The sequence below is a fragment of the Ornithorhynchus anatinus genome, chromosome 5 (genome assembly GCF_004115215.2).
Source record: "Ornithorhynchus anatinus isolate Pmale09 chromosome 5, mOrnAna1.pri.v4, whole genome shotgun sequence".
NCBI lineage: Eukaryota > Metazoa > Chordata > Mammalia > Monotremata > Ornithorhynchidae > Ornithorhynchus > Ornithorhynchus anatinus.
This window is the reverse complement of record NC_041732.1, coordinates 95,661,136-95,685,036: the sequence shown is the minus strand read 5'-3', so window position 1 is coordinate 95,685,036 and position 23,901 is coordinate 95,661,136. Positions and strand designations below refer to the sequence as shown.

The window sequence follows — 23,901 nt, the reverse complement described above, 5'->3', positions numbered from 1 at the left end:
ACACAGTACGTGTCCCATATGGGGCTCATAGTCTCAATCCTCATTTTCAGATGATGTCACTTAGGCACAGAGAAGTGAAGTGGCTTGCCCAAGATCACACAGCAGACAAGTGGCAGAGCCAGGATTAGAGCCCACGTCCTCTAACTCCCAAGCCCGGGCTCTTGCCACTAGGTCATGCCGCTTCTCAGTGGATGGTTCAAACTTGCAATTCTCCACTGAAATTGTTTGGTAAAACTATTAAGTGTTGTTTGTGAATCATTTTCAAAAGTAGGAGAATTACTTGAGCTGCAGTGGAGCAACTTCCTCATACTTTAGGGATTTTGCTCAGGGCTAGTGTTGTGGATATTTTATGTAAAACTAGGTATCAGTAGACAAGAATCATGATTTCTTATCCAGTATAATTCATCGCCAAGACAAGAAAGAACAGCAGACAGAAGTGAAGTGCTGCTGAGACTCTCAATATTTTTCTTTCAGTGAAACTGATTTTCTTTTTTTAATGCCTCAAGTTCTAGAAATGAAGGAATCGGTAAAATTTGGAATTGTTAGAGTACGTTTTTGGCTCTAACACATGGTTTCCATTCAAATGATGTTGGAAAGTGAGGAATAACAAAATTGTCTTCCTATCTTGAAGAATTAGAACCATTGTATTAAAAGTGTCCTTTTTCTTCAGTCTGTATAGTACTCATTTTTAATTACTCATTTTGTTATCCTGAAGGTAGCTATTCTCCCTTGCATTCTGGGAAATTGCCTTAGTGGACTGCATTGTTTTGTACCTAAATCATTGCTTATCCATTTATAGTTTAGCCAAATCTAGAGCTTCTGAAAAACTCCAGCTCTGTTGGAAATATAAGCTGTTAGGATAATATGTAAAAGAAATTGGATGCTCAAGATTTTTGTGGGGCCTTTAGGTAGACCAAATCACTATCTGATATGCAGGAGTTAATACAGGAAATCCTCATATTTCTGACAATTAGTGTTTGAAAACTGTCTTAAATGGAAATGCAAGTCAGAATCACCAATTTTTTTATAGAAAAATGCTAGAAATGAAGGATTGTTTCCTGAACCATAGTCAGATACCTATTTTTACCCAAATTTCTCTAAATTGCACACTGAGTTAATTATAGATGAATGATATAGCTACATTACTGTTTTTTATACTGTCAGCGATGTTCCGGGTTAGGAGCGCTGACGTTTATTTTATTGCAAATGTAATGGATATGTTGACTTTCCCTGGTGACTCCTATCTGAAGATTGGATAACCCTCCCCTTCCTGTCCCATCCTTCCAACCCTCTGGTCTCATCTGCATGCCGGCGCGCTGGCGTTTCCCCCCCCCCCCCACCAAAAAAAAAACCCAAATAGCCTCATATACCACCCCCCCCCAACACCCTCTTTCCACTTTCTTCCCCATTTCCTTTGCCTCCCAGTCCCGATTTAAAAGTTATTTCCTCATTTCCCAGTGGCTACAGCTCAACCTACCTCAGCTCCTGTAGCTGGTGTCATAGGGGAAGCTGGTATTGCAGTCAAAACTGATGAATTGAGAAACTGAAATGTTGTCAATTTAGAAGTGTTTTTAAATGGCTTTTGTCCTAACTTGAAACGCCTTTGGTTGAAGACTCCTGGGAGATGTTTTGATTCATTTTGAATTAAAAAGAATAAGACCATTTTACAGGAGGAAAAATGGTTTGCCACTTTTTGGGACTGTTTCTCTTTTCTCCTTGCCTATTGTTTAGGAATATTTAGTATGTTGCAATTGGAAAAAAGCACCAATATTCTTTTGAATACTTAGGTCTCCATGGTATTGATTGATTTAGAGATTAGCCAATGTCTGTTGCTTAATTTTTGGTTTTGAAAGGCATATTTAGGAAAAAAAGGATATTCAGAGAATCAGATCTACCGAAGCCTAAAATTACTCCCTGGTTAGGAATTTTGAGAGAGGAATTAGCTATATTTCAGGCTACGAAGGGACTGCCCAGTGCGTTACGGCAGCTTAGTAATCCATTTCAAGTCATCAGTCAATCAGTGACATTTATTGAGCATTTCCTGAGTGCACAACACTGTTCCAAGCACTTGGGAGAGTGCAATACAGTTGATTAATAGTAATAATAATAATAATTGTGGTATTTGTTGAGCCTTTACTATTTGCCACTAAGTAAGGGGGTAGATACAAACAAATCAGGTTGGACAGAGTCCCTGTACCACATGAGGCTCACAGTCTTATTTCCCATTTTACAGATGAGACAGAAAAGTGAAGTGACTTGCCCAGGTTCACTTGCCCTGGCTCACACAGCAGATAAATGGGCCGAGCTGGGATTAGAACCCAGGTCCTTCTGACTTTCAGGACCATGTTCTATCTACTATGCTATGCTGCTTCTCAGCCTGATCCCTGCCCACAGATTTGTACCTTATACCCCAGAACTTAGAACAGCGTTTGATACATACGTGCTTAAGAAATACTGTAAAACAAACACAAGGAATTTACAATCTACAGGGAGAGACAGGGTTTAAAATAAATTACAGCTAGGGGAAGTGGCAAAGTATAAGGATGTTTATGAGTGCAGTGGGGCTGGGGCTGGCATGAATATCAAAGTCCTTAAAAGGTACACTGCCAAATGCATAGGTGATGCAGAAGGGACAGTGAAGAGGGGAAATGAAGGTTTTGTCAGGGAAGGCCCTTGGAGGAGATATGATTTTAGTGGGGCTTTGAAGATAGGAAGAGTGGTGATTTGTTGGATTTGTAAGACAGTAAATATTTATGCACAGTGTTACCAGGATTTACATTTAGAAAATCTAAGTCAGAAGGAACTAATTTTTATGTGCCTCTGGGGTGATTTTCTGCGATAACTTCTGTAGATATTGAACAAAATATATTGCTGACAACCAGAAATGAAAAGTTCCCTTTTTTGGATCCAAGAAAATAGGTGACACAGAAGGAAGGGAGAATAGGGTAGGGAGATGAGAGCTTAGTCAGGGAAAGCTTCCTGGAACTTTTAATAGGATTTTGAAATTGGAGAGAGTCGTGGTCTGTCAGATGTGAAGTGGGAGAGAGTTCCAGGCAGGAGAATGAAAGGGAAAGGAGGAAGTGAGCAATATATCAATGATGAGGGATGAGATAAATCAATTTATTCAACACTTACTATGTGCAAAGCACTGTACTAAGCGCTCGAGAGAGTAAAGCACAACAGAATTAGCAGGCACGTTCACTACCCCTAACGAGCTAACAGTCTAGCGGGAAGACAGACATATGCATAAAATATTTGTAATATATAATTTCAAGATATGTACATAAGTGTTGTGGGATTGGGGGTGGGTGGGGCAAATATCAAATGTCCAATGTTCCCAGAATGAAGTGCATAGATGACACAGAAGGGAGAGCAAGCCGGGGAAAAGAGGGCTTAATGGGAAGAAGGCCTCTTGGAGGAGATGTGATTTTAGTAATGCTTTGAAGGTGGAGAGAATGGTGGTCTAGCGTATATGGAAGGGGAGGGAGTTCCAGGCTAGGGGGAGGATGTGGGAAAGGGGTCGGTGGTAAGATAGACAAGATCAGAGCACGGAGAATAACCTGCGCTAGAGGAGCGGAGTGTGTGGGTTGAACTGTAGTAGAAGATTAGGTAAAGTAGGATGCAACAAGCTAAGTGCTTTGAAGCAAATGGTAAGGAGTTTCTCTTTGAAGTGGAGATGGATGGGAAGCCATCGGAGGTTCTTGAGGAGTGGGGAGACATGAACTGAACATTTATGTTGGTAAATGGTTCATGCAACAGAGTGAAGAGTGGATCGGAGTGGGGAGAGACAGGAGGCCAGGCGGTGAGCAAGCAGGCAGATGCGGTAATCGAGGAGCGAGAGGGTAAGTGCTTGTATCAGCATGGTAGTTGGATGGAGAGGAAAAGGTGGATTTTAGCAATGTCATGAAAGTAGAACTGACAGGATTTGGTGACAGATCAAATATGTGGGTGTAATGAGAGAGATGAGTTGAGGACAGCGCCAAGGTTATGGACTTGTTCATTCATTCATTCATATTTGTTGAGAGCTTACTGTGTGCAGAGCACTGTACTAAGTGCTTAGAAGGTACAATTGGGGCAATAAATAGAGACAATCCCTACCCAACAATGGGCTCACAGTCTTGAAGCGGGGAGACATACAAGAAAACAAAGCAAAACAAGTAGACAGGCATCAATAGCATCAATATAAATAAATATAATTATAGATATATACACATCATTAATAAAATATATAGAATAATATATACATATACACAAGTGCTGTGGGGTGAGGAGGGGAGTAGAGCAGAGGGAGGAAGTTGGGGCGATGGGGAGGAGTGGAGGAGCAGAGGAAAAGGGGGGCTCTCTCTGGGAAGGCCTCCTGGAGGAGGTGAGCTTTCAGGAGGGATTTGAAGGGGGGAAGTGTGCTAATTTAGCAGATGTGAGGAGGGAGTGCATTCCAGGCCGAGATAGGATGTGGGCCAGTGGTTGATGGTGAGACAGGTGAGAACGAGGCACAGTGAGAAGGTTAGCAGCAGAGAAGGGGAGGGTGCAGCCTGGGATGTAGGAGAGAAGGGAGGTGAGTTAGAAGGGGGCAAGGGGATGGAGAGTTTTGAAGCCAATAGTGAGGAGTTTTTGCTTGATATGAAAGTTGATAGGCAACCACTTGAGATTTTTGAGGAGGGGGGTCACATGCCCAGAGCATTTCTGTAGAAAGATAATCCGGGCAGCAGAGTCAAGTATAGACTAAAGTGGGGGGAGACAGGAGATTGGGAGATCAGAAAGGATGCTGATACAGTAAACAGTCGGGATATGATGAGTGATTCTACTAATAAGATAGTGGTTTGGATGGAGAGGAAAGGGCGGATCTTGACCATCTTGTGAAGGTGAGACCAGCAGGTTTTGGTGTCGGATTGGATATGTGGAGTGAATGAGAGGTAGGGATGACTGAGCTCCCGTTTTCCCTCTGCTCCCTCTACCCCCCCCTTCACCTCTCTGCAGCTAAACCCACTCCTCCCCCCTTTCCCTCTTCTCCTCCCTCTCTCCCATCCCATCCCATCCCCTTAGCACTGTACTCGTCCGCTCAACTGTATATATCTTCATTACCCTATTTATTTTGTTAATGAGATGTACATCACCCTGATTCTATTTATTTGCTATTGTTTTAATGAGATGCTCTTCCCCTCGATTCTATTTATTGCCATCGTTCTCGTCTGTCCGTCTCCCCCAATTAGACTGTAAGCCCGTCAAAGGGCAGGGACTGTCTCTATCCGTTACCGATTTGTACATTCCAAGCGCTTAGTTCAGTGCTCTGCACATAGTAAGCGCTCAAATACTATTGAATGAATGAATGAATAGCAATGTTTACAATGATGGGAAAGACATGGGGAATGCAGGGTTTGGGTGGGAAGATAAGAAGTTCAGTTTTGGACATGTTTCACTTGAGGTATTGGTGGGACATCCAAGTAGATATTTCTTGAAGACAGGAGAAAATGCGAGATTGCAGGGAAGGAGAGAAGTCAGGGCTGGAAATGTAGATTTGGGAATAGAGATGATAACTGAGCCGAGGGATCTACTGAGTTATAAAGTTTAAGAAGAAGGGGTGTCTGAGTGTCAAAGGCGGCTGAGATTAGGAGATTAGGTTTAGGATGAAGTAGTGGCTGTCAGATTTGGTGAGAAGGTCATTGGAGACCTTTGAGCGGGCTGTTTCTATGGAGTGAAGGGGGCAGAAGCCAGATTGGAGGGGCTCTAGGAGAGAATCAAGGATAGGGACTGGAGACAGCAGGTGTAAACTGCTGTATAAACTCTCCCAAGAAGTTTGGGGCAGAAATGGTATGAGGGAGATGGGGTGGCAGCCGCGAGGTCAAGGGAGGACTTTTTTAGGATAGGGGAAACAGAAGCATGTTTCAAAGCAGTGGAGAAATAGCCATTAGAAAGTGAACATTTGAAGAGTGTGGTCAAGGAGGGAAAAAGGGAAGGGGCTAGCCCTTATGGCAATCAAAAGCACTGTCTGCATTAACTCTGGGAATGTATGTAGGTGAAGGGGGTTGGACTGTATCCTTTATTTCCCGTTGAAATAATAGTTTGCTTTCAAAGAAGCAGTGTGGCTTAGTGGATAGAGCAAGGGCCTGGGTGTCAGAAAGACCTGTGTTCTAATTCCAGCTCAGCCACATATCTGCTGGTGACCTTGGGCAAATCACTTTCCTTCTCTCTGCCTCAGTTACTTAATCCGTAAAATGCAGATGAGAGAGTGAGCCCCAGGTGGGAGAGGGACTGTGTTCATCTGGATTAACTTGTATCTACCCAAGTACTTAGTACTTGGCACATAGTAAACACTCAACAAGTACCATAGTTATTATTATTAAATGGCAGTTTCACTGCTAATGAGCTCTGTTAAGCACTTCAGAATGTGTTCTTAGGCACTAAAGGAGACTGCTCTACATTTACTGTGTATGGTATGCTGCAATGCACTAAATGCTCTCCTAGCAGTTCTAATGCTTGATTCTATTTATTGCTATTGTTTTTGTCTGTCTGTCTCCCCCGAATAGACTGTAAGCCCATCAGTGGGCAGGGACTGTCTCTATATGTTGCCGATTTGTACATTCCAAGCGCATAGTACGGTGCTCTGCACATAGTAAGCGCTCAATACATACTATTGAATGAATGAATGAGTGCTTCTCCAAATTGTGACTTGGAGGGTCGAGGTGTAATCTCAGCCATCGGAAAAATCGGGCTCAATAAGTTTAAAGCTTTGTTTGCAAGGTGGGCAACTTCTTCATTAGAACAGAATAATCAAGGTTTTGACTGGAGTAATCTTTGGAATTTCAGTTCACAGGAACCACCAAGCAGTAAAAGGAACATGATAAATTGCATGAGTATTTAGTTATGAGAGAGGATGTCTTTAGTTGTTTCAATTCAATATTTTGTACCTTCTTAATTCCTCAAATGCTAGACTTAAATTCCTCCATTAAAGTTCCATTATTTCCTAAAGGAGTGCCAACACTAACATTTAAGTACTAAATTATATTAAAGTATATTAAGCACTCTTGTGCTATCCCATTCTTTGTAAAAAAAAATACTCTCAAAAGCATGGCCTAGTGGGTAGAGCACAGGCCTGGGAATCAGAAGTACCTGGGTTCTAATCCCATCTTTGCCACTTGTCTGCTGTATGACCCTGGGCAAGTCACTTCACTTCTCTGGGCCTCACTTTCCTTATCTGTAAAATGGGGATTAAGGCTGTGAGCCCCACTTGGAATAGGGACTGGGCCCAACCTGATTAGCTTGTATCTACCTTAGAGCTCAGTACAGTGCCTGGCACATAGTAAGTGCTTAACAAATACTGTAAAATAAAAAAAAAAGTTGGCTTCAGCAGATGAAGCACTGGGCTTCTCAATGACCATTTATGAACAATCCATGTAACTGAGTCAGAAAGAAATTGCTAATTTATTCTTACCTCACAGCTAATAATTAAGTCACAGATGTATTTATTATTTTAGCTGTTGTGGCAAAATTGCCCATGCTAATATAAAACTTTGCATATGTTTTCCTTGTCTCTAAGAAGCCAGAGAATTAGGTATGTCCCAGTAAATTAGAATAGATTAAAATATTACAGCTAATGTGAAATAAGAGGCTGGAACAATTTTAGAGGGTTTATCTGGTAGTTTTAAGAGAGTGCTCAATCTAGAGATTATTTGCCAGTTCCTTCCAATTAAAGCATTTTGTGTGTGTGTGTGTGTGTGTGTGTGTGTGTGAGCTGCAGTTCCTTTAAATTCTATAGCTACGCTGGGTACTTCTTTCACACCAATCCATCCAACACAGTTTTCGGGTAATGAAATGAAACATGTAGTCAGTGTTCTGTGTGACACTGTTGAATCTACTTTGCTGTCTGAAGCCAGGGGCTGATGTAATAATCTTTGGCATTTCAGATTTTATAAGTGATATATTTTTACTATTAATGTTAATCTCTAAAGTATCCTTTCAAGCTTACAAAAATTTTCAGGGTATGCTAATATTGTATAATATTTTACTTTTGCTAGTAAGGTTGTGTGCTCCTTAAGGGCAAAGATCTAATTGTACTCTCCAAGCACTTAGTACTGTGCTCTGTACTTAGTGAGTGCTCAGTAAATATCATTGGTTGATTGTTTATACCTGGTTTACTGGCTGGTATAAACGGCGCTAGACTGTAAGCTTGTTGTGGGCAGGGACCATGTGTACCAATTCTGTTATTGTATTCTTCCAAGTGCTTAGTACTTACTCTATACAGAGTAAGCATTCAGTAATACGATTGGTTGATTGGTGGATTATTGGTGTTGGAATTTGAGGGGCAAGCCTAGCTACAAAAAGGGGTGGAAACCCTTGGAACAAGACCCAGATTTAGGCAGAGGGAGGGTAAAAAAACCGATAACATACTTCAGTCCTTTAGCTTACAGGATTGTCTTTGGGGGTTTTCTCTCTCTCTTTTTTTTTTTTTTTTTTTTTTTGGCTCAGGGGGGTCAAATGGACTCCTGATCAGCAACAGTAATGGAGGTATATGATTAGGGGAGTTGAAAGGAATCAGTGTTCACGTTTGGTTTGTCAGCTGGGACTTGCTGAGGAGTATGTAATGGATTAGAGGAACTGGCCTAAATAGAAAAAAGAGGCTGAAACAAGGAGGCCAAAGCCAAAACAGTTACAAGAGGTGCAAGTGACAATGATGACAGGACAAGGGACAGTCTGTCAGTATGCACAGAGCAGCCAGAACTCTGGGTCTCGTGATGGCCTCTTCAGTCATGTGCATGTCTGTGGGTGAATTTCACCATTAATAGCATTTTCTTCCAATGTGAAGGGCGGGGATAGAGAGAGAAAGAGAGAGAATACGCATGTGTGCTCACCCCCCCCCCAAACACACAGTAGACTATTTCTAGTAGTAGCACTAGTATTTATTGAGCACCCACTTGGTGGAGTGCACTGTAGTAAATGCTTGGGTGATGCAGAAGAAATACCGCATTCCCTCCATTATGGAGCTTACACTAATGGAATATGCTACAGTCATATCTACCATAACATTACATGTTTAGGCTAGAAAACTGTTGACGAATATAAGAGACTTTCATCCAAGAGCAGGTTTCAGTCTGGATAGAACATGATGGGGTGTTGGAAGGAACTGTTGTGCATGTGTGCAGTATAAGTCAAGGCTTAAATACCACAGTGTGATTACTCCTTAAAGGAAGGTTTTACAGGGATGCAAATGCTCCATTAAAGAACTGACCGCACTGACCTAACTGCAGCTTGTGAGTCACTCTCCTTCATTTGCTGCACGGATTTTAGTAAAAAGCTAGGAAACATGTATTTTAATGGATGATTTTGCCCTGGCATCAGGCACAGGTCCCTTTTGGGGTTCACTTTACCCCTGCCCATAATAATTATGGTGCTTGTTAAGCACTTACTGTGTGCCAGGCACTGTTCTGAGCATGGAGGTGGATACAAATTAATCAGGTTAGACACAGTCCCTGTCCCATATGCAATATGCGGTAACTGAGGTACAGAGAAGTGACTTGCCCAAGGTCACACAACAGGCATGTGATGGAGCCAGGATTAGAACTCAGGTCCTTCTGACACCCAGGCCTGTGCTCTGTCCACTCACACTGTTTCTCATGTGGACCTGACCCTGAAAGAGGTATGCCCCTTGGCCCTTGCCCCTAAAATACCTGGTCTCTACCACTAGCCACACCCCCTTTCCCTCAAAACATACCTGTTCACTGTACCTGGCAAAATGACTTTTTTTTTTTCAAAATGTGCTTTCCTCAGCCATATTCTATTTTTGGTTTTCTGCTCTTCAGGGTTTTTTTTGTTTTATTTTTAATGGTATTAGGCTCTTAGTATGTGGCAGGCACTGTACTGAGCTCTGGAGGGTTGGGCACCCCTGGTATTGGCTATTAAAGTTTGAATAGCCTTAGAGATTTTTGGCACTGTTAGGAAGTCAACTTTTCAGAAACGTTTACTGTTTGAAGAGTTTCTCAAAGTAACTTATAAATCTTAAAGGGAATCAGGTTGCAAAGCAAAAACTGGAATTACATCAGTAGAATTGTGTGCACAATATTGTTCTAAAATACTGGGAGAATAGAGTAGAGTGGTAGACATGATCCCTGTCCTCAGGAAACTTACAGTCTAGGGGGAGACAAACATTAATACAATTTACAGATTGATCAAGCAACAGAGTACAAGCATCTGTACATACGTGGGGTAAGCTTATTGTCAAAATGCTTAGTGGATACGGATCCAAGTTCATAGGCAACACAGAATGGTGGGACATAGGGTGGGGAGATGAGAGATTAGTCAGGGAGGACTTCCTGGAGGACATATGATTTTAGAAGGGTTTTGATGAAGATGGAAAGGGTCCTGGTCTGTTGGATATGAAGATGGAGGGAATTCCAGTCAGAGAGAGGGTAAGAACAAAGGGTTGAGGGTGAGAGATAAGATTGAAGCACTGTAAGTAAGTTGGTGTTAGAGGAGCGAAGTCTTTGGGTTGGAAGAGGGTTGAGGATAAGTAGGAGGGAAAGAACTGAAGAAGTATCTTAAGCCCAATGTCGAGGAATTTCTGTTTGATGCAGAGGTATATGGGTAACCTTTGGAAGGTTTTGAGGAGTTGGAAAAGACAGACATGAACGGTGTCATTCCCTAACCACAACGAGCTCACAGTCTAGAGGTCAGAGCAGATAGTTGAAGGGCATCAGAGCAAATGAGTTCTCCAAAGGAATTGGGTGTAAAATGGAGAATAGAAGGGGAAGGACCCAGAACTGAGGCTTTAGGCCCCCCCCATTGTTAAGGGGTGATTCGGAAGAGGTGGCAAAAGACACCGAGAAGGGGAGACCAGAGGGAGAGAGCCAGGAGAGGACAGTGTCAGTGAAATCAAGGGTTGATTGTGTTTCCAGGATAGGAGGGTGGTCCAGAAAAGGAAGATGAGAGGTCTAGGAGGATTAAATCCAAAATATAGTAAATCCTGCTAGAGACCTAACGTGGTCTAATGGATAGAGCACAGGCCTAGAAGTCAGAAGGATCCGCCACTTGTCTGCAGTTTGACCTTGAGCAAGCCAGTTTACCTCTTTGGGCCTGCTACCTCATCTGTAAAATGGGGATTAAGACTGTGAACCCCACATGGGACAGCGGTTTTTGTCTAACCCGATTTGAAGTGAGACCAGCAGGTCTTGGTGACAGATTGGATGTGTGGGGTGAATGTGAGAGCTGAGTCAAGGATGACACCAAGGTTGCGGGCTTGAGAGACGGGAAGGATGGTCGTACCATCCACAGTGATAGGGAAGTCAGGAAGGGGACAGGGCTTGGGAGGGAAGATAAGGAGCTCAGTTTTGGACATGTTGAGTTTTAGGTGTTAGGAACAAATGCTATGAAGAGCCTGGAAAAGGTCATGAAATATGCTGATGTAACAATTGCCACAGAAATACAAATTGTTAACTCTATGGTGCTTCCAGTGACAATGTATGGATCCGAAAGCTGGACAGTGAAAAAACAGGAAAGAAAGAACATCGATTCCTTTGAAATGTGGTGTTGGAGAAGGCTTTTGTGAATCCCATAGATTGCCCAAAATACAAATGGATTTTAGAGCAAATTAAACCAAAGTGATCTTTGGAATGCCAAATAACTCGACCTAGGTTAGCATATTATGGACACATAATCAGGAGGACTAATTCTCTGGAGAAGACACTAATGCTTGGAAAAGTCCAGGGAAAACGTGGAAGAGGCAGACCGGCAGCTAGATGGATAGAGACAATAACAGCAATGGGAAAACCGTCAGAAAGGTTGGGATTATGGCAGAGGACAGGGCATCTGGAGAAAGTATATCCATGGAGTCGCTATGAATCGGAAATGACTCGACAGCACTTAACAATAATAACCAGTTTTGACTACGGGAGGAGGATCAAGCAGAGCTATACCCATACCATTGTTAGCTTGGGCAGGGGCTAGAGAGTGGAAGGCAATCTGCTACAAGTCAAAATCCCTTGTGCTGGGCAGCAGCGGCATGGAAGAGACTCGAGAGCGGAGACTCAAGTTTACTGCGTGGAAGGAGTCGGTGGTAAACCACTTCCGAATTTTTACCATAACAACTCTATGGATACGTACCAGAACGACTGCAGATGGAGGTAGGGCGATCTAGGAGAGATTCATTCATTCAGTAGTATTTATTGAGCGCTTACTATGTGCAGAGCACTGTACTAAACGCTTGGAATGTACAAATCGGCAACAGAGACAGCCCCTGCCCTTTGACGGGCTTACAGTCTAATCGGGGGAGATGGACAGACAAAAACAATGGCAATAAATAGAATCAAGGGGATGAACATCTCATTAAAACAATAACAAATATATAGAATCAAGGTGATGTGCATCTCATTAACAAAATAAATAGGGTAATGAAAATATAATAATAATAATAATTTTGGTATTTAAGCGCTTACTATGTGCCGAGCACTGTTCTAAGCGCTGGGGTAGACATAGGGGAATCAGGTTGTCCCACGTGGGGCTCACAGTCTTAATCCCCATTTTACAGATGAGGGAACTGAGGCACAGAGAAGTTAAGTGACTCGCCCACAGTCACACAGCCGACAAGTGGCAGAGCTGGGATTCAAACTCATGAGCCCTGACTCCAAAGCCCGTGCTCTTTCCACTGAGCCACGCTATATATACAAATGAGCGGACGAGCACAGTGCTGAGGGGAGGGGAAGGGAGAGGGGGAGGAGCAGAGGTTAAAGGGGGAAAAGAGGGCTTAGCTGAGGGGAGGTGAAGGGAGGGGCAGCGAGGAAGCAGAGGGAAAAGGGGGAGCTCAGTCTGGGAAGGCCTCTTGGAGGAGGTGAGCTCTAAGTGGGTTTTGAAGAGGGGAAGAGAATTAGTTTGGCGGAGGTGAGGAGGGAGGGCATTCCAGGACCTGGGGAGGATGTGGCCCAGGGGTCAACAGCGGGATAGGCGAGAACGGGGGACGGCGAGGAGGTGGGCGGCAGAGGAGAGGAGCGTGCGGAGAGGGCAGTGGAAAGAGAAGGGAGGAGAGGTACGAGGGGGCGAGGTGATGGAGAGCCTCGGAGCCTAGAGTGAGAAGTTTTTGTTTCGTGCGGAGGTTGATAAGCAACCACTGGAGGTTTTTAAGATGGGGTGTGACATGCCCAGAGCCTTTCTCAGGAAGATGATCTGGGCAGCGGAGTGAAGAATAGACTGGAGCGGGGCGAGAGAGGAGGAAGGGAGATCAGAGAGAAGGCTGACACAGTAGTCTAGCCGGGATATAACGAGAGCCCGTAGCAGTAAGGTAGCCGTTTGGGTGGAGAGGAAAGGGAGGATCTTGGCGATATTATAAAGGTGAGACCGGCAGGTTTTGGTCACGGATTAGATGTGTGGGGTGAACGAGAGAGCTGAGTCAAAGATGACACCGAGGTTGCGGGCCTGAGAGACGGGAAGGATGGTCGTACCATCCACGGTGATAGGGAAGTCAGGAAGAGGACAGGGCTTGGGAGGGAAGATGAGGAGCTCAGTTTTGGACATGTTGAGTTTTAGGTGGCAGGCAGACATCCAGGTAGAGACGTCTTGGAGGCAGGAGCAGGTATGAGCCTGAAGGGATGGTGAGAGGACAGGGGCAGAGATGTAAATCTGTGTGTCATCTGCATAGAGATGATAGTCGAAGCCATGAGAGCGGATGACTTCACCGAGGGAGTGAGTGTATATGGAGAACAGAAGAGGGCCAAGAACTGACTCTTGATGAACCAGGGGGAGGAGGAGCCTGTGAAGGAGACCGAGAATGAATGGCCAGAGTGATAAGAGGAGAACCAGGAGAAGACGGTGTCTGTGAAGCCAAGGTGAGATAAGGTGTGGAGAAGGGGATGGTCAACAGTGTCAAAGGCAGCTGAGAGGTCAAGGAGGATTAGGATAGTGAGATGCACATCCCTTTGATTCTATTTATTGCTATTGTTTTTGTCTGTCTCCCCTGATTAGACTGTAAGCCCGTCAATGGGCAGGGATTGTCTCCTGTTGCCGAATTGTACATTCCAAGCGCTTAATACAGTGCTCTGCACATCGTAAGTGCTTAATAAATACTATTGAATGAATGAATTAATCTTGGATGTATTTCTTGCCTACTACTTCCTTTGTTATTGATTATCGGTCCCAGGGGGAAAAAATTGTCAGCTATTTCAATCTTCTCTCCATCCACTACAAATGTGTTCAGACTTCCAGTTACCATGATCTTTGTTTTCTTGACATTCAAATGTAGGCCCATCTTTTTGCTCTGTTCCTTAACTTTTAATAATAAGTCCTTCAGATCTTCTTCACTTTCTGCTAGTAGGGTTGTATCACCAGCATAACAAAGGTTGTTTATATGCCTTCCTCCAATCTTTACTCCCCGTTCTTCTTCATCCAATCCGTTCTTCTTCATCCAATCCGGCTTCTCTCACTTAGGTATTCGGTGTAAAGGATGAACAGATAAGGCAATAATATACATCCTTGTTGAGAATGGTAGAGTACTGGAAACTCTCCAGGTGCGACCCTGAGAGGAGATAACAAATACTACAATTATTATTATTATTAGTTTTCAGAAGTTGGGGATACTCCAACTTCTAGCTTAATTTTTTTAATGATATTTGTTAATCACCTACTATGTGCCAGGCACTGTACTAAGCACTACAGTAGATACAAGATAGGTTGGACACAGTCCCTATCCTCAATGGAGCTCATTCCCGTTCTACAGATGAGGTAACTGAGGCCCAAAGAAGTGAAGTGACTTGCCCAAGGTAAGACAGGCGAATGTAAGAGTCAGGATTAGAACCCAGGTCCTCTGATTCCCAGGCCTGTGCTCCTTCCAGTAAGTCACACTGCTTTATTGTTGTGTCAGAGCTGATGAGAACACTGTACTTTCATGGAGGCCAACTATCCCTTGAGTTGCACAAGACTGCATATTTGTTTTCATGATGCCCTTGACATTGCCTTGTTGCTTGCAGAATGTTACATATGATAAAAATCAATCACATATCAAACCATAGAGACAATTTATATACAAAGTTTGCCCTTTATTTTTGGTTTTGAGCAATATTTTTTTTCAGCATCTAAACAAGCTATCATAGAAAGTAGCCTCAAAGGCCCACCCAAATTAGATCCTTCTGACTGAAATTTTCTAAATCTAAATCCTAGTGACACTGTGCATAAATATTTACTGCCATTCATAGTCTGGCAATTGTGAAAGGAAGCAAAGATTTGAATTCAGGTGTTAAGGCATCTTGTTGTGGAAAATGTTAGGAAATACTAGGAATTGAGTGAAAGACTCTTATCTGACAGAATTACCACTCTCCCCATCTTAAAAGCCATACTAAAGTCATTTCCCTTTCAGAAACCTTCCTTGCTAACCTCTCATTCTCCTTCCTATTCTCCCTCCCTTCTCTGTTGCCATCACACTTGGGCCTTGTCCATAAACCCTAAGCACTTTGATACTCACCCTACCTCTGTAATTTATTTATGTTAATGTCTGTCTCACCCTCTAGACTGTAAACTCGTTATGGGCAGGGAATATGTCTGTGATATCGTGCTCTCCCAAACATTAGTACAGTGCTCTGAAGAGCTCAATACACCCCCAACACTTGTGTTCATCCTTATCTCTTCTCCTAACTGTAATTTATTTTAATTTTTGTCTTCCTCACTAGATTACATAAGCTCCTTTAGGGCAAAAGAACGTATACCAAATCTTTTGTTTGATTAAGGGAAGCATTGTGGCCTAGTGGAAAGCATGGGCCTGTAACTCAGAGGACCTGGATTCTAATCCCAGTTCTACCCGCTTGCGTACTGTGTGATGTTGGAAAAGTCCCTCTAGACTGTAAATTCATCATGGGCAGGGAGCATATCCTCTAATCCAATTATACTATACTCTCTTTAGTATTTAGTACAGTGCTCTGTACATAGTAAGTGCTCAATAAATGCTACTGATTAAAATCGCTGTACTTCTTTGGGTCTTGGTTACCTCAACTGTAAGATGGCCATTCAATACCTGTTATCCCTCCTACTTAGGCTTTGAGCCCCATCTGGGAAAGGGACGGTGTCTGCCCTGATGAACCGATACACCTACCCTTGTGTTTAGAACAGTGTTTGACACATAGTAACCACTTAATAAATAAAGTAATTATTTTTATTACAATATTACTTAAGCCTTCATTTCCCCTACTCTGTCCCTTTTTGCATTACCTTGGCATGTGAATTTATACCCTTAAACACTTGATGTTCACCCCACCCTCAGTCCCACAGCTCTTAGATACATATCCGTATATTCTGCCATTTCCCTTTTGTGTAATTTACTTAAGTGTCTCTCCCCACCGGAGAAGCAGCATGGCTCAGTGGAAAAAGCATGGGCTTTGGAGTCAGGGCTCATGAGTTCGAATCCCAGCTCTGCCACTTGTCGGCTATGTGACTGTGGGAAAGTCACTTAACTTCTCTGTGCCTCAGTTCCCTCATCTGTAAAATGGGGATTAAGACTGTGAGCCCCACGTGGGACAACCTGATTCCCCTATGTCTACCCCAGCGCTTAGAACAGTGCTCGGAACATAGTAAGCACTTAACAAATACCAACATTATTATTACAAACCCCCTGTGGGCAGTGTCTACCACTCTGTTGTATTGTACTCTCCCAAACACCTAGTAGAGTAGTAAACTCTCAATACCACTGACTGCTATAGATAGCACAGAACTACATAGAACTTGCAGTCTTAACCTAAGAAAAGCTAAGGTGTGTGTGTAATATAAATCTTTGTAAAACTATTAAATTGAAAAAAATGAAAGAGGTTTTACTATTTCAGCAGTGTATTTTTGAGCATCTAATACGATTTCATCCGGTCATTTTGACTTGCTGTATCTTACAACACGTCTGTTAGGGTCTCCACAGGAGTTTTAAAATACAACTAATACTTTATTTTGCCTTTCAATTCTTACTATTAATGTTTGTCTCTATGTGCAGATTTTGAAGGTATTCTTTTTTTAAATCAAAGTATTAAAATTATGCTTCAGCTAAAATTTTGCAGAGCAAGGGAATTAGGCCAAAATGATATAAAATGCATGTTATACTCAGTAACATTTTGCTAAGGAAGTTGAAAGGCTAGTTAAAAAAAAAATACTCCCAATTTCCATAATTATGTGATTTCTTGTACAAACATAGCCCCTTTATCACTTCATAATTTTCTTAGTGTCCTTTTGTGATGGCATCATTGAATTTTAATGCTGATATTTCTTACAGACCTTTCTTCTCTTTAAAAAATTTACAATCTCTCACTAAAATTTTACTCCTCCCACTCAGACTTTGAAATATTTTGACTCACTTGAATAAAATGATTAAACCCATTTCAATTTAGCATAAATAATAACGAACCCTATGTGTAATAATAAATAGCATAATGTGACTTTTTGATAAATAGGTTGTGAAAGGCTGAAAATTAAATGTTCACATTTATCTATAAAAATGCAAATCAAAGTCTTATAATTGGTACATTCTGACATTATTTGATCATGTAACTGTATTTCATTTAGCATTTAGGGAAGCAGCGTGGCTCAGTGGAAAGAGCACGGGCTTGGGAGTCAGAGGTCATGAGTTCGAATCCCGGCTCTGCCATTTGTCAGCTGTGTGGCTTTGGGCAAATCACTTAACTTCTGTGCCTCAGTTACCTCATCTGTAAAATGGGGATTAAGACTGTGAGCCTCACGTGGGACAACCTGATTACCCTGTATCTACCCCAGCGCTTAGAACAGTGCTCTGCACATAGTAAGCGCTTAACAAATACCAACATTATTATTTATCATGTAGTACTTTTCATGAATCCAGTTAAAACACTAACAAGGAATAGCTGTAATTAACATGGCATAGTGGATAGAGCATGGGCCAGGAAGTCAGAAGGTCATGGGTTCTAATCCCAGCTCTGCCACTTGTCTCCTGTGTGACCTTTGGCAAATCACTTACTTCGGTGTGCCATACCTCATCTGTAAAATGAGGATTGAGTCAGTGAGCCTATGTGGGACAGAGACTGCATCCAACTTGATTTGTGTCTACCCTAGCGCTTTTACAGTGACTGGAACATAGTAGATGCTTAACAAAGGCCATAGTTACTATTTATTATTAATTAATGATCTGTAAAACTGTGTTAAATCTTATTTAGTCAGTCAGTGGTATTTACTGTATGCAGAGTACTGTACTAGAATTTGGGAGAGTACAGTACGTTTCCTACCAACAACAACTTTTTTTAGAATGAAATTCCTTACAATTGCAGACTTATTCTCCAACTGCATACTCATTCAGACCCCTTGACCATGTCTTTACAGATTTTTTTTGCTCCATGGTCTGTTGAAAACATGAAAAATAGTCTGTGTGGCATCCTCAAGCTTCAGCTAATAATGATAATGGTACCTGTTAAGTGCTTACTATGTGCCAAGCACTGTTCTGAGCACTAGGTAGATACAGGTTAGTCAGGTTGGACACAGTCCCTGTCCCACATCGGGCTCACACCCTTAATCCCCATGTTTTATATAGATGAGGTACCTGAGGCACAGAGAAGTTACGTGACTTGCCTAAGGTCACTCTGGCCGTAAGTGGTTGGGGACGAACCAGCACGCTGCCATAGAGAAGGGAGCGGCTTTCATCCACCGCCCCCTCCCAGCCCCGCAGCACTTGTGTCCGTATCTGTAATTTTATTTACTTATATTGATGTCTGGCTCCCCCTCTAGACTGTAAGCTCATTGTGGGCAAGGAACGTGTCTATAACATTGTTAATTTAAACTCTCCCCAGCGCTTAGTACAGTGCTCTGTACATAGTAAGCGCTCAATAAATATGATTGGCTGACTTTGTCATGAATTTATGGCAACTGGAGTAGTTGGTGGAAATGGAGAAAGAGAGAGAGGGTGGCTAGAAATGAGAGCAAGCTTCAGCTTGCACTGCACACGCACAAGTGTACATGCATGAGAGGGCTTGGTAGAAAACCTGCTGTGGCAGGGCAAAAGGACCAAACATGGAAAACCCCTGGGGGGCTACCCAGTCACACCGGTGTGCTGCACCAGCTGGTGGAACCCCTCCTTTCTAAAGCACCATTTGTGCACAGAAATTTTTTTTTTAAAGTCTTTATAATCATCAGGTTTCTTCTAACTGCCATGGTAGAGCCATTCTTAGTCTTGCAATGTGTCCGGGAAAAACTGTACAAATCAAGACTCGCCAAAATGACTCCCCATCTTCCTGGAACTTCTTGCTTCTCCAAATCCATTTACTAGTTGCGTGGCTTAGTGGCAAGAGCCTGGGAGTCAGAGGACCTGGGTTCTAAACCCGACCCTGCCACTTGCCTCCTCTGGGACCTTGGGCAAGTGATTTCATTTCTGTGCTTTGGTGTCCTCATTTGTAAAATGGGGATTAAGTACTACTTCCTCCTATTTAAACTATGAACCCCATGTGGGACAGAGACTGTGTTCAACCTGATTATCTTGTATATACCCAGCACTTATTATGGTGCTTAATGCACTTCTGATACGAGAGCTCACCTCCTCCAGGAGGCCTTCCTAGACTGAAAGCCCTCCCTTTCCCTCTGCTCCTCCTCCCCTCCCCATTGCCCCTACTCCCTCCCTCTGCTCTACCCCCTCCCCCTCCTCACAGCACTTGTACATATTTGTACATATTATTTCGTTAATGATGTGTATATATCTATGATTCTATCTATTTTGATAGTATTGATGCCTGTCTACTTGTTTTGTTTTGCTGTCTGTCTCCCCCTTCTAGACTGTGAGCCCGTTGATGGGTAGGGATTGTCTCTACCTGTTGCCGAATTGTACTTTCCAAGCGCTTAGTTCAGTGACCTGCACACAGTAAGCACTCAATAAATATGAATGAATGAATGTAGAATGAATTAATGTACAGTAAGTGCTTAATGTATACTGTAATAATAATTATTAATTTAATAAAGTGATTAACCTTAGTTTTTTGGTTTCATTTTATAATCACTTATGAAATACACAAAATAATATTCTAGAACTTTAATAAAAGTTGTCTATTTTACCACTGCATTATGACAGGGTTAGTTCCATGGAGTAATAATTCTCTTTGAAGACTTCCCTCAATCCCACCCCACACTATCTCAGAAAGAACTAAGCGGTTAAGTGTGCAGGCCTTGCAAATGTTTTCAAAACATGTTCCAAGGAGGCTGAAAATAGACTTCTTTTGTTGTTGTTCCAGGGTAGCTTAGAAGCCTATACAAGTTTTTCCTGAATACCACACTATCCCTGAAGGAGATGCTTTAGTGATACTTTTTAGTAAACTTTTCAGTCTATAGTGAATTAATGTTTAGAGTACATTTTTGAGGTTGTAAATTAGTAGAATTAGAAATGTAATTCTGTCCAAAGTGCCTTTATAAAGTTGTGAATGATGCCACAGGTGATAAACATTACTCCATTGGGAAGGGGCCACAGTTTACGATCAAATGCAGCCCGCATGGAATCTTGGAATAGAATCCTAAACTAAGGCCCCAATGCTCATTGAGCAAAAAATACCACTCAGCCTTTCCTCAGCTGAGTCATGGTGATGTGATTTCCTTGTGTGTTCATTTTACTGTGATGATGCATAACTGAAGTACAAGGAGCATTACTTTGCATTTTAAATTTCACCTTCCTTGTTTGTTTCTTGCCTCTAGCCTGAGACACCCTCCCTCCTCAAATCTGATAGTTATTCTCCCCACCTCCTTCAAAGCCTTATTGAAGGCACATCTCCAAGAGGCCTTCCCTAAACCCCCCCTTTCCTCTTCTCCCACTCCCTTCTGTGTCGCTCTGACTTGTTCCCGTTGTTCATCCCCCCTGCCCCAGCCCCACAGCACTTATGTGCACATCTATAATTCATTTATATTAATGTCTTCTCCCCTCCCCAACAACCTCTAGACCGTAAACTCATTGTGGGCAGGGAATGTGTCTGTTTATTGTTGTACCCTTAGTACAGTGCTCTGCACACAGTAAATGCTCAGTAAATACATTGAATTAATTCATTTTTTCATTCATTTATTATTTATTTCATTATTTCTAGGTGTTGATTTTAAAATCAAGACAGTCGAGCTAAGAGGAAAGAAAATTAGATTACAGATCTGGTAAGTAAAGCATCCTGAAGCTAGCAATGAATTTAATGATTGTATTTTGTATCTTGGATTTATATGCTTCTTCTAATAAGATTAACTGTTACAAGCTGGTTTATCTCTTGCCCTAGAATTCAGCTTTCCTCATTTCTAAGGTAATTCAAGGGGATTCCCTCAGCATTTGAAAGTGTAATGGGCAAATTTAGGAGAAGTTGTAAAAGCAATTTCCAACTATGAAAACAAGGTATAGTACAGCTACATGGTGGCTGATGAAAAGAAACTTTAATTGAGAAAGCATTAGCTCTTCATAAAAGAGATGTTTAATTTTTCCCCCAGATGCTTATCTCTCATATTTTATCAATAATTTAGCAGCCCCTTATATTAGTTACCATTAATTTCTAATTTGAAATGACATCAAAATCAATTCTTTTAAAACCGGATCTCAATTTATAAGTACACTGAAATAATGTGTCACTTCCAAGACCTTAGGGATATCATTCGTTGAGCATTTTTGAGAGAGCTTCTTCATTCAGTCTAGTCCAAGAAAAGTCTTTCATGGTGGGTAATATTACCATCACATGGATCACTGTTAATGAGAGCATAAACCGGCTGGCTAAAATGTACACTCTAATATCTTTCTTTAACAATTAACAGTGCTCTGTATGTAGCTCTAAAGAATAACATTGCCACAAGTGCTAACTACCCACCAGAGAAGCAGCCCAACCAATCTGGTGGTGGTTTATAAATAGCACCATTGAGATTTTTCTGATAATGCCATCTTGTTTTTAATGACGTAGATGCAGTGTACTCAGCTTACTAACTCCTCTTGGCAGGTCAACCACAGCTCTGTCTGTCACACATGCACCATGTGTTTGTTTGCTTCCATCTGCGTTAATTGCTGCTTCATCTTTGGCATCACCGATCACCTAATGCTTGAGTGTTAGTGGCATGTCTTCATACTTCATCTGTGTCCCTGTCTGGGGCCAACTCCAGTTGAGCCAGCCTTGCTTGCTGAATCCTCCAGTGGTGTATGAGGTAATACAGTTCTTTTTTTTTTTCCAGTTTGGAGATATTTGTAGTTCATTCTTTGGGTTTTTTCCCATTTTGAAATATGTGCCATCTTTGCTGAAAACACTGAAAAACAAAATGAATGTTTTCTAACCTTAAATCTCTGGAAAAACTGCAAAATCCTGATTTGTAGAGGACTGCAGTGAAGTGAAGTGAATGCAATGCAAATGAAATGAAATGCAATGAAATTCAAGACTAGAAAACTGTTTGCAGACAGTGTCCTAGGTAAAATTCAGGGATATTTAGTATGGCCATTTGTCTTAAAAAGAAAAAGAAATACCAAATTGTGCTAGCATTTAAACACCTTCTGGCAAAGGATCAGGTTTGTCTTTTAAATGTTCTGTGCACTTGTGGGTGATGTGATAAATGTTACTTGAAGGCTGAGTGTTGCACAAGACTAGCTTAGTACTTTTCCCCAACATCGGGTAAGATTTGAACAGTCTAGGTGGTGTAAGTGTATCCCAAATTGATAGCATGGCTTATCTAAAAAAGGTGAGAATCCTTCAAGACAGGTAATTGAGGTAATAAGAAATTTCTAAGAAATCAGTCATATTTATTGAGCTCTTACTGTATGCAGAGCACTGTACTGAGCCCTTGGGAGAATATAGAAGAGTTAGTAGACACATTTTCTACCCACAGCGAGACCAGTAATAAACATCTGACTTCACGTCCAAAATGTATCTTTGCCATTTCCTTACAGTACTCACCAAGGTACTCATCACAAAATAGTTGTCTGTCATTTCTACCAAAATATTTCTCCTCCGGGTTTCCTTTTGCTTCCTCCTTCATTTCTCTATCCCCTGTTCTCCAAGTTTTCAAGTATCTTTACACATGTCAAGTAATGAAGGTAGGAGAAGAGTAAGAGAGGATTGAATTTCTCCCACGTTTTCTATTAATCAAAAATAAATGATACAAGAAATAAGGCTTCCATGGAAATATCTTTCTTTGCCCAGGACTTGACTGATATCACTTTACCCTGCCATTGAGCTCAGATTTCATGTAGTTTTTGATCTTCCCCATAAACTCATTTTCAGTTTGTATTTATTGAGCATCCAGAGTACAAGAGAAACTGTAGGAAGTGTTTCTCATAAGAGTAAAACTTTTGTGAGCAGCATAGCTGGGTCCAATAAGAAATTGCTCCGGTGCATTGTCTGAAATACAGGCACATTTGTTTATTCTCTTGTCCCCCTCCCACCACCGGAGTGGATGGGTGCAGCCTGAAGGCACCTTCCCCTCCACCTTAGTCCTCTTCCCCCTCCCCTCACCGAGCAGATAGAGTAACAGTATGATTCTTTCCCTTGTGTAAGTGGATAGATAAATTCATGCTTAGGTTCCTGTTTCCAGCTGGCTCAGTGACTCCTTTTGCGGTTGGGCTTAGCATAACAGTTTTGCTGGCAGTTTCCTATTATCCTGGGTTAGGCGTTTGCGGCATCGTGTTATTTCCTTCTTAGATGTCTGCGGTTTTTTTGTTCTTCTTTCTTTACCCATTCGTGAGGGCAGCGTCACAGACAGAGGGTAGCACTGTACAGAAGGTCTAGTCCTTGCCTTTTCGAATCTTAGATTTTTAAAAGGAGAAGCCCATGGAGACACGAAGAACCATGGAGTTGTCAATAGTTTTAGTTTTTGTTCAATATTAACTCTCTTTTGACAATGTTTATGTTTACCTTGGAGGAGTGGAAAAAGAGTACCAGGGAAGGGAAGCAGTTGTTTCCTATTCCCCATAGTTATTTTTATATGAGTGAGCCAGGTGCTGGCTCATGTCTTAAT

The 23,901-nt window shown here is 42.0% G+C and overlaps 1 protein-coding gene across 1 annotated transcript in view; it reads left to right on the top strand.

Annotated features, from left to right (window-relative positions):
- RAB12 (RAB12, member RAS oncogene family) overlaps positions 1-23,901 on the top strand; it is a 68,684-nt gene that overhangs the window by 31,825 nt on the left and 12,958 nt on the right. The window contains exon 2 of the mRNA XM_029066216.2: positions 21,021-21,081. Within this exon, the coding sequence (XP_028922049.2) occupies positions 21,021-21,081 (61 nt within the window). The remainder of the gene's footprint in view (positions 1-21,020; positions 21,082-23,901) is intronic.